Here is a 15,036-nt window from a genome sequence, read left to right as displayed (position 1 = left end):
GGACAAAGAAATGATTACCAGAGGATATAAGCAGGCGTCGAAGACAGGAAGAAGGTTAAGCTTTTCTATCTCTAATCTAGCTACACATTCCACTTCTCTCTCTAACTTGCTTGCCGGAGGGTTCGCTGGGGGATTCCCCGTTCCCCGTTGAACTCTTGTACAGGTTCCCCCGTGGACTTGATCACTCGGACACCGGTTTGGGAAGCGTGGATCAACTCAAACCGTTCCATCTGGAACCCGTTGTATCATCACATATAAACCAAACTGTGTGTAGTTATATATATATATATATATATAGAGAGAGAGCAAAGAGCCACGCACAGACGACGACAGGCGGAGAGCAGAGGCGGAAAGGCAACCGGTGGTGACAGAAATGCTATGGCAGCGCCGATCGGAAGGTAAGGAAGAAGAGGAACAAGAATGGAGAAGAGCAGCGGCTCAACAATGATGAATGAAATGAGATGTTTGGGGGTCAATTAGGTTTAATTGAGAAATTATTGTGTGTGCGTGTGAGAGTATATCTACATTTAGTATGGCAGATGTAATCTAATGGTTACTGGATGCGTATATAGCATAGCAGAAGGGTCAAATCTGATTGCAGAATTATTTGGTGGGTTGTGTCGGGTTACTCAACGGGTTAGGATTTTCAAACCTACCCGCCCAACCCGCCCACCGGAGTTGAAAAAATAGGCAATTCGGTGCAGTTTTGGCGAATCAAAGCTGTAAACGTTTGCTTGAATTTCTTAGTCCAACACCGTACTCAAGCTCTCTCTTCTCACTATAGCTTCAAATTTCAAAGTTCCTATGCACATGAGTGGAATTCTCTTGAAACCCATCTCAAATCTCCCTTACCTTTGTCTTTTACAGAGATGCTCAACCATGGACAAACTCAAGCAAATCCATGCCCATGTAATCACCATTGGCCTTGCTTGTTTCACCTACACCACCAGCAAAATCTTAGTTGTCTGTGCATTATCCGAAACTCACAACAACATGAACTACGCAGAGCTAGTTTTTAACCAAATTGTTATACCCACTGTAATGACCCGACCCTCGTACATGTTTTCTGATATACTTTCAGTCCCTTATTTTGTGCATTTAAATGCTTCATGTAGAGTTTCATGAGAAATTAAGTTTAAACACATGGACGTTATGATTTGAAATCTATATCTGTTTAGTAAGGAAAGCATCCGTCACAATTGGATTAGAAATTGAGAGCCTTAGAGGCTTGATAATCCAAAATTAATTTCATATTTGAGCTCAGCATAATTTTTAGGTAATAATAAGCATTTTTGTGAAATTTCAATTTGGAATGATTAAACTGATTAAATTTTGTCCTATTCACTTTGTATATATATATATATATATATATGTATGCTTAAGCCATTTGACTCATGAACCTTAAAAACAAAAACACTTCCTGAGAGGGTTAAAAAAAAGAGGGGGGGGGGAATTCAGGAGAAAAAGAAAAGAAAAGTCTTTGAAGGAAGGAATTGGGGAAGATTTAGAGGATTGTGGAGAATTTGACTCAAGGTAAGACCTCTCTCTCTTTGAATAAAAAAAGGAATTCCTCTATGTTGTTGTGCTAAATGATTTATGGAGTTGTTATCTTTTGTGTTGAATTGATTTGGAGTTGTATTGAGTGAGAATTCATCTTATTTCCTCAATTATCAAACTTGAACCCATCTATATGGATATATGGTTGCTTATACGTGTGTATGTGTAAGGAATTGGAAGCATGGTGGAATTGGGTCATGTTCATAAGTTTTAAAGATCAAAGATCCAAGTTATGTTGAGATTGATATATGTTATGATGTCTATTTACATGTTTTTGAACCATATTCTAACCATTAAAGAACCTATTTTGAGCCTTGAAAAAGAGTACCAAAAATTGGATTTTTGTTGAATTTTCGAACTGCTTTCTGCCAGAATCGCCGCACGTGCGGGGCTTCTTGCCGCACGTGTGGGAAGCACTGCCGCACGTGTGGGGCTCACAGCCGCACGTGCGGCCTAAACTGCAAAAATTCGTTCGCTCTGTTTTGCGTGCTAAACCCTCTGGTATTTTTGAAATTCATGTTTGAAGTTCCTAAGATGCCTATAAATTCGTTCGAAGTGAAATGATGCAGGAAATGAATTAAGAAAGAAAAAGAACTAATGTCTAAGTTATGTATGTGTACAGGGCACATTCCAGGAGGGACAAGCACTCCGTTGTAGCACTGTGAGTAGTAGTACGGTAGTCGTACGTTCAATTATCGTTAATGATTCTTAATGTTAACATTCTGTACCTTGCAAGTAATTATGTTAACAATCTGTTGATTGGAAAATCTAAAGGCATTATTCCGCAGTACATTTTATTTACTGTTGATAAAGAATACTAACATTATTTGCAAGATAGCCATAGAGATTCATGACGAACCAAGGGTACGTATAAGCACTATGGAACCATGGTATTCACGTATCTTTGACATCATTCAATCTGTACAATGTGCTTACCTTTTGTTAATAATTATTAGGAATGTCCTATTAGACTTAAGTTAACCATGTTAACTCATGTGAATGATGTAACGGTTACCATTAGTACTCTGTTAATTACAAGTCAACTATGTTAACATATATGAACGATCAAACAAAGGTGTATACTTCTATATGCTACTGATTAATAGATCAAGTGAACTACGCCATTTCTTAATGAATAAAAAGGAATTATGTTCATTCTTGAAGAACGGATTTTGAGTAAAGGTGAGAGCCTACTGTTTTGTTGTTCATAGGCCACAGGCCAATCAATTATAGGTTATTAAGTGTAGACACCTTCGAAGAATCAAAATAATTGGACGGCTATGTGTATTCATGTGAATTGGAAGTTATTCAGAAACCACGACATAAGTGCAAAAGTTTAACATTAGTGTGTGACCCTCATGAAAATGTGAATTATTCTATCTTTGTTAAGCATACAATAATAACGTGATATGACAAGAAATGCCTTATATTCTAACATGTACGTTTTGAATCACTGAATGATTGTCCATTTAGATAAAGGTATTCAAGGCATCCTTAGCACAGGGCCCTTACCCAGGGGTAATAATATAGTGGGTCACGTATGTTACAAGTTTACGTCTGTTACAAGTTTAAATATGTTTATGTTACAAGTTCATGTATATTACAAGTTCAAGTATGTTACAAGTTCTCAGTACCAGAGGACTCCTTTATAGAACTAACAAGAATGCGTTATATTGATTTGTTAGCGTTATTGAAATGCCAAGCATAGTCAAGTATGAATTCGAATTGCTATTTATGATTCAAGCAGAATGCGTATGTATGAATTTGTTTTCATTTATGGTATGACATGATATGAGTGGTTTGGTCTGTAAAACCTATTAATTCCTGGGATGGAACAAAGTGTTACTTGGAACTAAGTGCTATGTTGTGAGCCACCTCTTGAATCCATTCATATATGAACTAGGCTTAAAGCCAATATAGGCCTATGGTCATTCTGTATGATCTATTAGGCCAAAGGCCATCCTGTGTTTCTGGTATGGGGCAAAGTGCTGTACGGAACTAAGTGCTGCAGCGCGAGCTACCTCTAGAATCCGTACGAGCCACCTCTTGAGTCCATACATACGTGAAAGTTATGAGGCCTATGGCCATTCCGTATGAGTTTTTATGATATGAAACAAAGTGCTACACGGAACTAAGTGCTACGATGTGAGTCACCGCTAGAATCCATGTGAGACACCTCTTGAATTCATACAAATATGTTCAAGGGCTTCATGCCATATGTACAAGGGCTATGTGCCATCATGTTTAGGGGCTTCATGCCATATGTTCAAGGGCTTCATGCCGTATGTACAAGGGCTATATGCCATCATGTTTAAGGGCTTCATGCCATATATTCAAGGGCTATATGCCAACACGTTTACAAGTTTAATGCTACTATATTCAAGGGCTTTATGCCACTCTGTTCAAGAGCTTAAAACCATTATGTTCCAAGATATTATGTTCCAAGCCATTATGTTTCAAGACTGGGCCTAAGGCCGTTTTGAAACTAAATTAACCTAAGTTATGTATGCATTGATATGTATTATAATTCAAGTTGAGCATTGCATCGTTTATGTACTATTATTCACTGAGCCTGGCTCACTCTGTGTTATGTCTGCTTCGGTAGGAACCAACCAGGTGGTCAGCCCTAGCCATGACACCCGTTTTCTTTTGTCAACCTTCGTGGGTTCAGGCACTGCATGAGAACATTTATTTTGTAAAATCTGTTAAGATGTTGGCTTACTTTTGATTGTCCACCCAAGGTTGAATGTATAAAACTTCAATGCTTTTTGTATGTGCCCAATTATAGGGCTGAGACTATATATGTAGTTGTATATAACCGATGCTCCGGGATATAGTTTGGACTTTACCTATCTACTATGATGCATGTGATGTATGAGATCCTGGCATGTAGAAGTAGCTCAATGGAGTTTATATGTATCATTATTTTCATATTATGTGCTTCCGATAAGGCCCCATTTGTTATATACAACAGGTTAAATGTTCGTTTTCGAACGGGTCATGCCCAAACTTTTAGGGGCGGGTTTGAGGCTGTGACACCCACTATCTTTGATTTCAATTTTATGATAATGGGCTACTCCAAAAGCTCAGATCCCGAAAAGGGTCTTCAAGTTTATGCCCAAATACGATGCCTAGGCTTTGAACCAAATGATCACACTTTCCCTGTTTTAACCAAAGCTTGTTCTTGTATACATTCACTGTATCAAGTTCATGGTCAAATAATGAAGTTTGGATATGGTTGTGATGTTTATGTGATCAGTTCTATTGTACATATGTACTCAAAATTTGGAGCAACCAATTTTGCTTGTCAAGTGTTTGAAGAAAGTTCTAATAGAAATGTGGTTTGTTGGACTAGTCTTATTAGTGGGTATTGTAGTAATGGGCTTGTCGATGAGGCTCGTGAAGTGTTTGATTCGATGCCCGAAAGTGCAATGGTTTCTGGGTATGTGTGGAATGAGCATTTCAATGAGGCGATTGAGTTGTTTCGCAAGTTGAAGAGTTGTGCTAATGTGAGGCCTAATAGGTCTCTTTTGGTCGGTGTTCTTAATGCTTGTGCGGCTGTGGGTGCATTTGAGGAAGGTAAATGGGTTCACGCTTATATAAATGAGAATTTCTCAGAGCTTGAGCTTCAGTTGGGTACTGCACTAATAGATTTTTATGCAAAATGTGGCAACATAAAAGATGCAGAAAATATCTTCAATAAAATTCCCTGCAAAGATGTGACAACTTGGAGTGCTATGATCTTGGGATTAGCCATCAATGGCAACAATGAAATGGGGCTTCAGCTTTTCGCAGAGATGGAAAGAAGAGGGCCAAAACCAAATGCCGTAACTTTAGTTGCAGTTCTCGCTGCTTGTAATTGCTTAACTATTGTGAACAAATCATGGAGATTATTCGGGCGTATGAGTAAAGTTTATGGTATCTCACCAGTGATTGAACACTATGGTTGTATGGTTGATCTTCTAGCCAGGGCGGGGCAAATCAGAGAGGCAGAGGTTATGATAAAGAGTATGCCAATGGAACCGGATGGAGCTATATGGGGGTCTTTGCTTAATGAGTGTTTGATGCATGGTCATGTTGAGTTGGGAAAGAAAGCAGGGAAGCTTTTGATCCAATTAGAGCCTCGAAATAGTGGTCGGTATGTCCTTCTGGCAAATATGTTTGCTGCAATGGGCAGCTGGGAGAGTGTGGTGAGGCTAAGGAAAATGATGAAAGATAAAAAAGTAGATACATGTCCTGCTTGGAGTTTCATTGAAATTGATGGAATTGTACATAGATTTGTTGTGGATGATAAGTGTCATTCTCAATCAAATGATATCTGCAGACTTTTGAATCAACTTAATATGGATATGATGTCATTTTGCAATGGATCAGTTTAGGCAAAGATTTTTTGATCTTTCGCAATCCTGCAAAGCGCAACAAAACAATAATTTTGATTCTAATCGGGGTTTATTTCCAGCATACCCTGCAGAAAGTTTGGTCAAGGGCCAATACAATAGGTATGTATTCTCAAGCATTTCATGGAAAGCACTGATCACATAAACCTACTGCTTTAGCTGAACTTCTTGCAAACTCTAGGAATTTACAGTTAAAACCCAAGGTAGTTAGTGGCAATCACTGCCTTATTATCTATACTATCAAAAGGAGATGACTTCGAAGTTGAGCAATAATTTTGCTATAAAACAGCAAGAATGAATAAGCTGACTTGTTTATGGGATTCAGAGAAGTTGATTAAATCTGTGAAAATAATCTAACAAACCAAACGAGCCATTACCAAAGTCAATCATGAAACCTTTTATGGATACTTCTTGAAACTGCTTAATTGAGTAAACTTGTTTTCAACTACAAGATATAGTCATGTCTTCTTTAAAGTGAAAAGGCTTTGTTGAGTTGAGTATATCTAAACTTTGTGCTGGCAATATTCATCCTCCAAATACAATAAATATTAGAGATGATACAGGTTTTATTTGTGGTTCTAAAGAAGAGGAATTGACTGATAGGCCTAAAAAAAACTCTATTTTGATTGGATATCCATATTTTAATCTGTATCTTCTTGTTGATGGATTTGTGTGAGATAACCTCCAGAACCCTTTCCTTTGGTATTTCACTCAAACAGATCATTCAAAATTCAAATGATGCAGCAAACAACTGCTATGGAAGACTGAACATGAATATTCCACTGTGAAACTTTTCAGTCAGTGAGTAGAAGAATTGATAAATCAAAAAGAAAATTGACCATTATAGCTTATAAGAGTTCAATTAGGACAATTAATTTGTGATGGATGGGTCAAATTTTGCTTCTTGATCTGTAAATTTTTTGGATTTCTTTCTATTGTTGGTATTTACTTGGTTTAAACAAACTACAAGTTGTGTTTGAACCCAATATATTTTTAATGCTATCTTGTTTGTCTTATGACTTAATTGATCAAAGTATTTAAAGTATTAGTTTTTCTTCTCCCCTTCTTATTTGGATATTGTAAGAAAGGTCTTTAATTGCTGCTATTCTATCAGTTTAGGTATCGGGAAGGGATCTGAGGCAGTTGAGAAGAAGCAACACTCTGCCAGTGAGGTTTGGAGCACCAAACCTAGAGTTCATGGTTTGTCAAGAATTAACTTTGTTTGTCATGTGCACTAAGATCATTTATGACCATCTTGTTGTAATTAGTTCTTGCATTTATTAGTGTGTATGAGGATCGTGAGCAATAGCTCTCCGCGTCTAAAATTATTGGGACAGATAAAATTATTCACTTCCTTTGACAATGCAACTAGTTAAAATTTGTTGAGGGCAAAGCATTACCTTTCAATTATGAGATGTTTGTGGTGTACATATGAGTCTGACTACTCTGTATCAATTTGTTGTTTGGGCCTATCCTTAATAGTCATTGATGCAATCCATGATACTCGTTTAGCTTCCAGTATTTTGATTATTAACAGCCTATTAAATTGCAGGAGGAGAATCATATTTGATTGAAACAACAAAACGGATTGAGTCACATTGATGAATTAGAGTCAATCTAGGGAATAAAACAAAGAGACCGGCGGATATTTAGTGTCATGTGATATTTTATTTTTAATTTTTTAGAAACTGTCCTACCTTTTGGGCATGTAGTGAGAGCCATAATTGATCATGATGATCACGGTTGTTAACATCCTCATCGTCATTATCATTGTGTTATTTTTTTTGATACATCGGAAACTGTCCTACCTTTTGCTATTCTTTTTCTGTAAACATAGTGAATTACAATGGTTAGTTGGGTGCTAGCTTAGGACAGAGTAAGGATGATAACAATGATTATTTAATGTAGAGGTGCCGATACAAACATTCCTAGGAGGGAAGTCAATAGTTTATTTCATAGTCATCACATGTTTAGATTATGTGAAACACGCAGTTGATTTAAAGGAGAAAGAATACATAATTGGAAACCCATGTCATCCTAATTTCCAGTAAGTTTTTAGATCTGAATTTTTTTTTGTCTTTCAGTTGATCTCTGGGTGAGTGCACTAAAATCGACGGCTAAGTCTCATATGCAAGTTGTTTTTTTTTTCCCCTTATACCTGATATTTTCGTCATCGCTCTTGGGTTCAAGTATGTCCCTCTCAAACATTCCAATCTGAGGCTTCAATTTTTTGCTTATGCATACGATTTTCCCCCCTCATTTTCGGTGACATTCCAGGAAAGTGTGACTTTGATGTGATGTTTTGATTTCTGGTTGATCCTTCTTTAACTTGAAAGCAATTCAATAAGTGAAAAAAATATCTAAAAAATCTTGGGTATATTACATTAATAGTCCCTATAGTTTGGGACTTGTGTCACTTTGATCCCTGACTTTTCAATTGTGACACATTTGACCATGAGTTTTTGAATTTTGTTCCAAATAAGGACAATTGAAAATATCATTAGATTTTTCAAGGGTAAAATCGTCAATTTTATAAAATATAAACTAATTTGACAAAAATAAATGTCAAAAAAATATTTTTAATTTTTTAAAAATTATTTTTATCCACCAATGATAAAATTATGTAAAATTAATAAAAATTACATGATTAATTTTTTTAAATTACATGATTAATTTTTTTAAATTAATTTTACATGATCATCATCCAAATACATAATAAAAATTAATTTGGTAAAAAAAATAAAATAAATGTCTACAAGATTTATCAATTTTACATAATTTTATTTTTAGTAGGTAGAAATAATTTTTTAAAATTCAAAAATATTTGTTTGATATTTATTTTTGTCAAATTATTTTATATTTTATCAAATTAACAATTTTACCCTTGAAAAATCTAAATATATATTCAATTGTCCTTATTTGGAACAAGATTAAAAATTCAGGGTCAAATGTGTCACAATTGAAAAGTCCGGTACCAAAGTGATACAAGTCTCAAACTATAGGGACTATTTGTGTAATTTGTCCAAAAATCTTTTGATTTGATTCCGAATGGTAATTTTACATATATATTCAATATACATGCAGGCTTTGGCTATTACGAATTCGGAGGAAAGGAACACAAGATTGGAAAATATATGTTCAAGGATTTGGAATTTGGTTCGCAATAAGTAGCAGGCTTTGCTCTTAATCTTTTGTGAAGTTAGTTTTTTGTTTGTGATAATTTGAATAAATTTGGTGTTCTTGTGATTGGAGAGTCAATAATATGGTTGGTGGATCCAAAAAAAGAAAAAGGAAAAAAGAAAAGAGGTTTGTAGTTCTATGTACTTTATGGATCACAAGTTGTTTTTGTTGTATGGAGTTTTATTGTCTAGAGATTGGTCATCAACAATTTTTCTACTCGGGTTGATTTTCATTTGTACAGTCCAAACTAGGAGTAATCTAGAAATCTTCTTGTTGTTGATGCTTTTGTCTTATTCTCCGTTGAAGGTTATTTTAGTGAATGTGCCTCATAATTGAGAAACAGTTTCTACTACGATGGAGTTCAAATGTTCGAAAATCTCATTCCAGTGCAGATGATTGACATATTAATTTGTCATATATTTGCCTCGCTCTATTATTCCTAACTAATGATAGCGCAATCGCCATGACTTTATTTCTCTCCACACGCGAATTGCATAGGGATTCAACTAGTAATTTATTTAAAAACAAATGATAAAATAAAATCTAGCATTCGTACGTAAATAATGTATTATTGTAAAATAATTTCTCATGCAGTAAGATCTGCTGCAGCATATATGATCAATTATTTAAAAGTGATATTACATTTCTCAATCTTTTTATTTTCTTTTCTGTTTTCCATTATAATCAAACAAAAAATAAATTACATTTCTTTTTTTCTTTTCATTTATTTCATCAAATCTACCCACCAAACACAACCGAGGGCTACCTGTTAACATAAATTTCAGAACATAAACCTTACACTTTGGATCATTTATCATGTGTATTATCAATAAATCAAGACAAAATGACATACCTGAATCCATCGATGAACGGTTAAACGGAAGAGTCTGATTGTCAATAAAACCTTTGATATTGACTTTGTTAGTGCCTTCTAATCCTTTCCCTTTGGTGCCTTATGTTTCTCCTTGAGAGGATTTAGAAGAAGAATTGCAGCTTTTTCACCATTGGAAGGAATAGGGACCATAACCTTTTAAAGGTTGTAATTGGTTTTCAAAACTGAAAGGTTGTGGAAGTTCAAAAGGAATGAAAACCAACTTTAACCATTATTGGTTTTAATTTCTATTTATTGGTTTTCAAAACTGAAAGGTTGTGGAAGTTCAAAAGGAATGAAAACCAACTTTAACCAATATGTTTTAATTTCTATTTCTGCCCCTCATAGAAATAGAAATTACTCAACTAGTATCTACACATTAGGTCCATGACACATATACCCTTAAGCCTATTAACTAAATTGAATCACTTAAATTGCAGGCTTCTTATAAATGATAACACCACATTTAAATATGTGATCCCATTGAGATATTATCTAACAATCTCCCACTGGACCACATATGTAACCTGAAAAATGTACTTAACTTTAGTGAGCTCAGAAATTTGTTATCATGACCTGAGGGTATCCAAACAATCTTGTCCATTAACTATATTGATATAGGATCAAAGCGGTCTTCGTTACATCAATCGTAACTCGACCCACCAATGGTCACGTATACTAATACAGCTAAATGACATAGATCAATCATGGATGCGTAGCATGGAAATTACATGTGATGTGATCCATACATGCTTATTTCCAACTGGTCCTACTTAACTTTATTGAGATCAATACTTCACAATATGTAACAGAGCGTAATAAACTGAATATTTCATTTCTGCAGAAATTAATCTAATTACATAGATAAAACTCAAGGCTGACATAAAGCAGTAATATAAATACAAACTCCCACTAAACCAGAATGTTCTCAAATAGAACAACACCCATCTGAGCAGTGTGCTCATGAAAGACCTTGGGTGGAAGTCCCTTCGTAAGTGGATCCGCTATCATGGAGTTTGTCCCAATGTGCTCTATGGAAATCTGTCCACTCTGCACTCTTTCTTTTACAACTAGGAACTTGATATCAATATGCTTTGATTTTGTCGAGCTCCTGTTGTTATTGGAATATAAAATTGCAGATTTATTGTCACAATATAACTTAAGTGGTCTTTCAATGCCTTCCAAAATACGCAACCCAGTGACAAAATTCCGCAGCCATATCCCTTGGTTTGATGCCTCATAACATGCTACAAACTCTGCAGCCATGGTGGATGAAGCTATGAGCGTCTGCTTTGCAGACCTCCAAGAAATTGCTCCGCCAGCTAACAGATAAATATAGCCTGATGTGGATTTCCTACTGTCTTGGCATCCAGCAAAATCGGAGTCGGAATATCCAATGACCTCTAACTTATCCGATCTCCTATATGTGAGCATATATGGGAGTAAACACTTATGCTCACATTAAGTTACCAAACAGATAATCTCTAAATAAATTAATTTAATGACAACATCTCAAGATACCTAGCACAACATTAATACCAAGCCTTTGGGTAGTGATATTAACTGTAAGTGGTATTCTTGTTGTAATGATCAAACATTGACAATAAGTTATGTCAAATAACAAATCTATCTTTTGATGGACTTATTATTCACATTAGGTTTTCTTAACAATTGGCACATGTTTATCACCACAAAATGTGTGTGTAATTCTACCAAGTCTTAATCATGTCTTTGGACCGATAAATACCCGCATGAGATACACAGACATGAACTTCAAAACATTCCATATAAAACAATCTAGACAAGAGAGATCACTTTTGTGACATCTTGTTTGAATTGACTTATATTGAGAATGTTAGAAAATTAAATTTCTGTAGACGTTGTATGAAATTACATTAAATTTAAAGATTTCTAAATTTGTGACCCCGTATATGTTATATAATCTGCAGCAATCCCAATTATATACATATATAAATATAATTGACGGTTCCAAAAATAATTTTTTTTTTTAAACCACAAATCACATGTATCAAGTGAAAAGAAAACTCCAAATCAATTTGTGATAAGAAAATTAGAACATAATGGTATTCTGATTCACAAATGACATGCAAGAATTAATTATTAAATTCCAAAAAACCAAGCCACATCTTTATTGTGTTATTAAATTCCAAAATGCTCTGTTGCAAACATCCAGGAAAAACAATACAGAATCTACGGTTTTGTCTTTGTTTCATACATTGAATGAAAAACAGTGCAGAAACCAAACCCGTTATACAAAAAGCCACACATGCACCCAAGAACCAATCAAACCGCATGAAAAATAAATATATAGACATGATATAAATATATTAACACATGCAATATATCTATTTGAGGCCCCGTTTTTAAACATACATATATATATATATATATATATATATGTATATATTTAAACACATGATGTTATTCATTTGAAAAATGAACCGCCCATCCGAATTATGTTCCATTTCTAGAAAACAAAACAGAATTTGCAGCAGAGGAAAAAACAGAAAAACAAAAAACAAAATCTGATTCCAGGAAACTAAATAGGATGAATAAAAGCATATCTATTCTGATAATACACATGATATAACCGCTCTGATACCACTTGTTAACATAAATTTCAGAACATAAACCTTACACTTTGGATCATTTACCATGTGTATTATCAAGAAATCAAGACAAAATGACATACCTGAATCCATCGATGAACGGTTAAACGGAAGCGTCTGATTGTCAATAAAACCTTTGATATTGACTTTGTTAGTGCCTTCTAATCCTTTCCCTTTGGTGCCTTATGTTTCTCCTTGAGAGGATTTAGAAGAAGAATTGCAGCTTTTTCACCATTGGAAGGAATAGGGACCATAACCTTTTAAAGGTTGTAATTGGTTTTCAAAACTGAAAGGTTGTGGAAGTTCAAAAGGAATGAAAACCAACTTTAACCATTATTGGTTTTAATTTCTATTTATTGGTTTTCAAAACTGAAAGGTTGTGGAAGTTCAAAAGGAATGAAAACCAACTTTAACCATTATTGGTTTTAATTTCTATTTATTGGTTTTCAAAACTGAAAGGTTGTGGAAGTTCAAAAGGAATGAAAACCAACTTTAACCAATATGTTTTAATATCTATTTCTGCCCCTCATAGAAATAGAAATTACTCAACTAGTATCTACACATTAGGTCCATGACACATATACCCTTAAGCCTATTAACTAAATTGAATCACTTAAATTGTAGGTTTTTTATAAATGATAACACCACATTTAAATATGTGGTCCTATTGAGATATTATCTAACAATACCAACCAATATTTACCGAGTTAATAATTTACATTCCTCTGTTACCTGCATACAGTTTTATTTATTACTTAACTCGATTCGATGGATTGTTTTAGTAAATGTGTCTCAAAGAATTGAGAAATAGTTTTCATTACGATAGAGTTCAAATGCTCTAAAATTTCACATTTCAGTGTAGATGACTAGCATATTAGTTTGTATAGTCAAGGTGGCCAATGTATTTGCTTCATTTTTGCTTATGAATGGATCACAATTCTTAAATCATGTTCAATGGTTCAATATTTGACTAATTTTGCTTGTAGTTTCAATTCGTATAATAAGTTTATAGAATTTAATGACAATTTGTCCCATCTTTGTTTTGCTCTATTATTCCTAGCCAATGATAGCATAATCGACATGGCTTTATTCCTAGCTAATGACGGCACAACTCCTACGTGCGAATTGCGTGGGGTCCAACTAGTAATTTATTCAAAAACAAATGATAAAATAAAATCTAGCATTCATATGTAAATAACGTATTATTGAAAAATAATTTCTCATGCAATAAGATCTGATGCAGCATATATGGTCAACTATTTAATATTACTAAAGACCAATGATAGAAATATAAGTTGTGATTTTAATTTTGGAATTTTTATTGATAAATCCATTTTAGAGTTGTTATAATCCATTAGGTCCACAAAGGATTATTATAATCTGATTAGTCCCATATACTTTTCTTTTTTTTTTCCATGAGGTCCATTTTACTAATTTTATATTTCTAACCGGACTATTATGCCCTTATATATATATATATATATATTGTGTTGATACACATACCACGTTGCTTCTTTTTTCTTTTATTCTGTTTTGGTAGTTTTTATCTTCACGCTTTTGATCATCATTCTAATTCAGATGGATACGTTTCTATTTTGCATACTCATTTTAAGGCTTTGATGTGCTAGGGTTTCATTGTTGTTGTTGTTGTAGTATGGTTCAGTGATTTTCAAGTGAAGACGACGGATTGGACGGTGTTCGGTTGTGACATTTTCTGGAGTATAACTAGTTGAAATCAGTTGTTTTTGAGTTACAGGACGAGTGTATGATTGCATGATTATGGTTAGTATCATTTTGGTTATGAATACATGTTTAGTTTATGTTTTGATTTGTATGATGGATAAGATGCTCTGTTTTTTGATTGATATGGATCGGATGATCTGTTTGTTCAATTATATGCATTTTACATGGTCCTGTGGAAGGGAGGTCATTCAGATTATGTGAAGAGTGTGGATGTTCTCATTTTACTTTGATATTTGCTTAATGAGGCTCTATGTGGGCAAGATAATTCAGAGTATATGTAACAATGTGAGTGTTCACATCTTGTTAATATGAAGTTATGGAGTGTTGCTTGCATGTTGTGTACTATCACCTTATTATGGTGGTGTCATTTTGATATTGTAAAATGTTTTATATTGTGTAAAGATGGTGGTAATAGTTTTCATTATGGATTTAGCAGTTGAACTGTACACATAGGCATTTAATTTTGCACAATATGAATTTTCATATCGTTTGGATTATTGTTGACTGTTATATTGTTGTGTTTTTACAAGAGATGGATACCTTTATGATGTTGGTGGGCACATATGGTTCCAGTACAACTGTAAGAAATGTTGGTGGGCACATATGGTTCCAGTACAACTGTAAGAAATGTTGCCCGCACATTGTGTTATTTGCGTTT

General features: G+C 34.4%; 1 protein-coding gene across 2 annotated transcripts; it reads left to right on the top strand.

Moving 5' to 3' along the window:
- The first annotated feature begins 657 nt into the window (after positions 1 to 657).
- On the top strand, positions 658 to 8,459 carry LOC114272140 (pentatricopeptide repeat-containing protein At5g66520-like). 2 transcript variants are annotated; one of them, XM_082901672.1, is made up of 3 exons: positions 658 to 1,026; positions 4,587 to 6,056; positions 7,069 to 8,459. In XM_082901672.1, exons 1-2 carry the CDS (start codon positions 805 to 807, stop codon positions 5,934 to 5,936), a joined length of 1,572 nt encoding a protein of 523 aa, XP_082757798.1. In that variant the 5' UTR covers positions 658 to 804; the 3' UTR covers positions 5,937 to 6,056; positions 7,069 to 8,459. The 2 variants fall into 2 exon arrangements, with proteins under 2 accessions (XP_082757798.1, XP_082757797.1); XM_082901671.1 differs by lacking the exon at positions 658 to 1,026 and having other exon boundaries at positions 3,429 to 6,056; positions 7,074 to 8,459.
- The last annotated feature ends 6,577 nt before the right edge of the window (positions 8,460 to 15,036 follow it).

Source organism: Camellia sinensis, chromosome 13 (genome assembly GCF_055761805.1).
Source record: "Camellia sinensis isolate YWXY chromosome 13, ASM5576180v1, whole genome shotgun sequence".
NCBI classification, from domain to species: domain Eukaryota; kingdom Viridiplantae; phylum Streptophyta; class Magnoliopsida; order Ericales; family Theaceae; genus Camellia; species Camellia sinensis.
The sequence above is the reverse complement of the archived record's forward strand: the minus strand, read 5'-3'. Positions and strand labels throughout refer to the sequence as shown.

Excerpts from the sequence above, each read along its gene's own strand:
- LOC114272140 (XM_082901672.1), top strand. The coding sequence starts at position 805 with ATGCACATGAGTGGAATTCTCTTGAAACCCATCTCAAATCTCCCTTAC. Across the intron at positions 1,027-4,586 it reads AGCTAGTTTTTAACCAAATT|GCTGTGACACCCACTATCTT; the intron begins GTTATACCCACT and ends GGCGGGTTTGAG.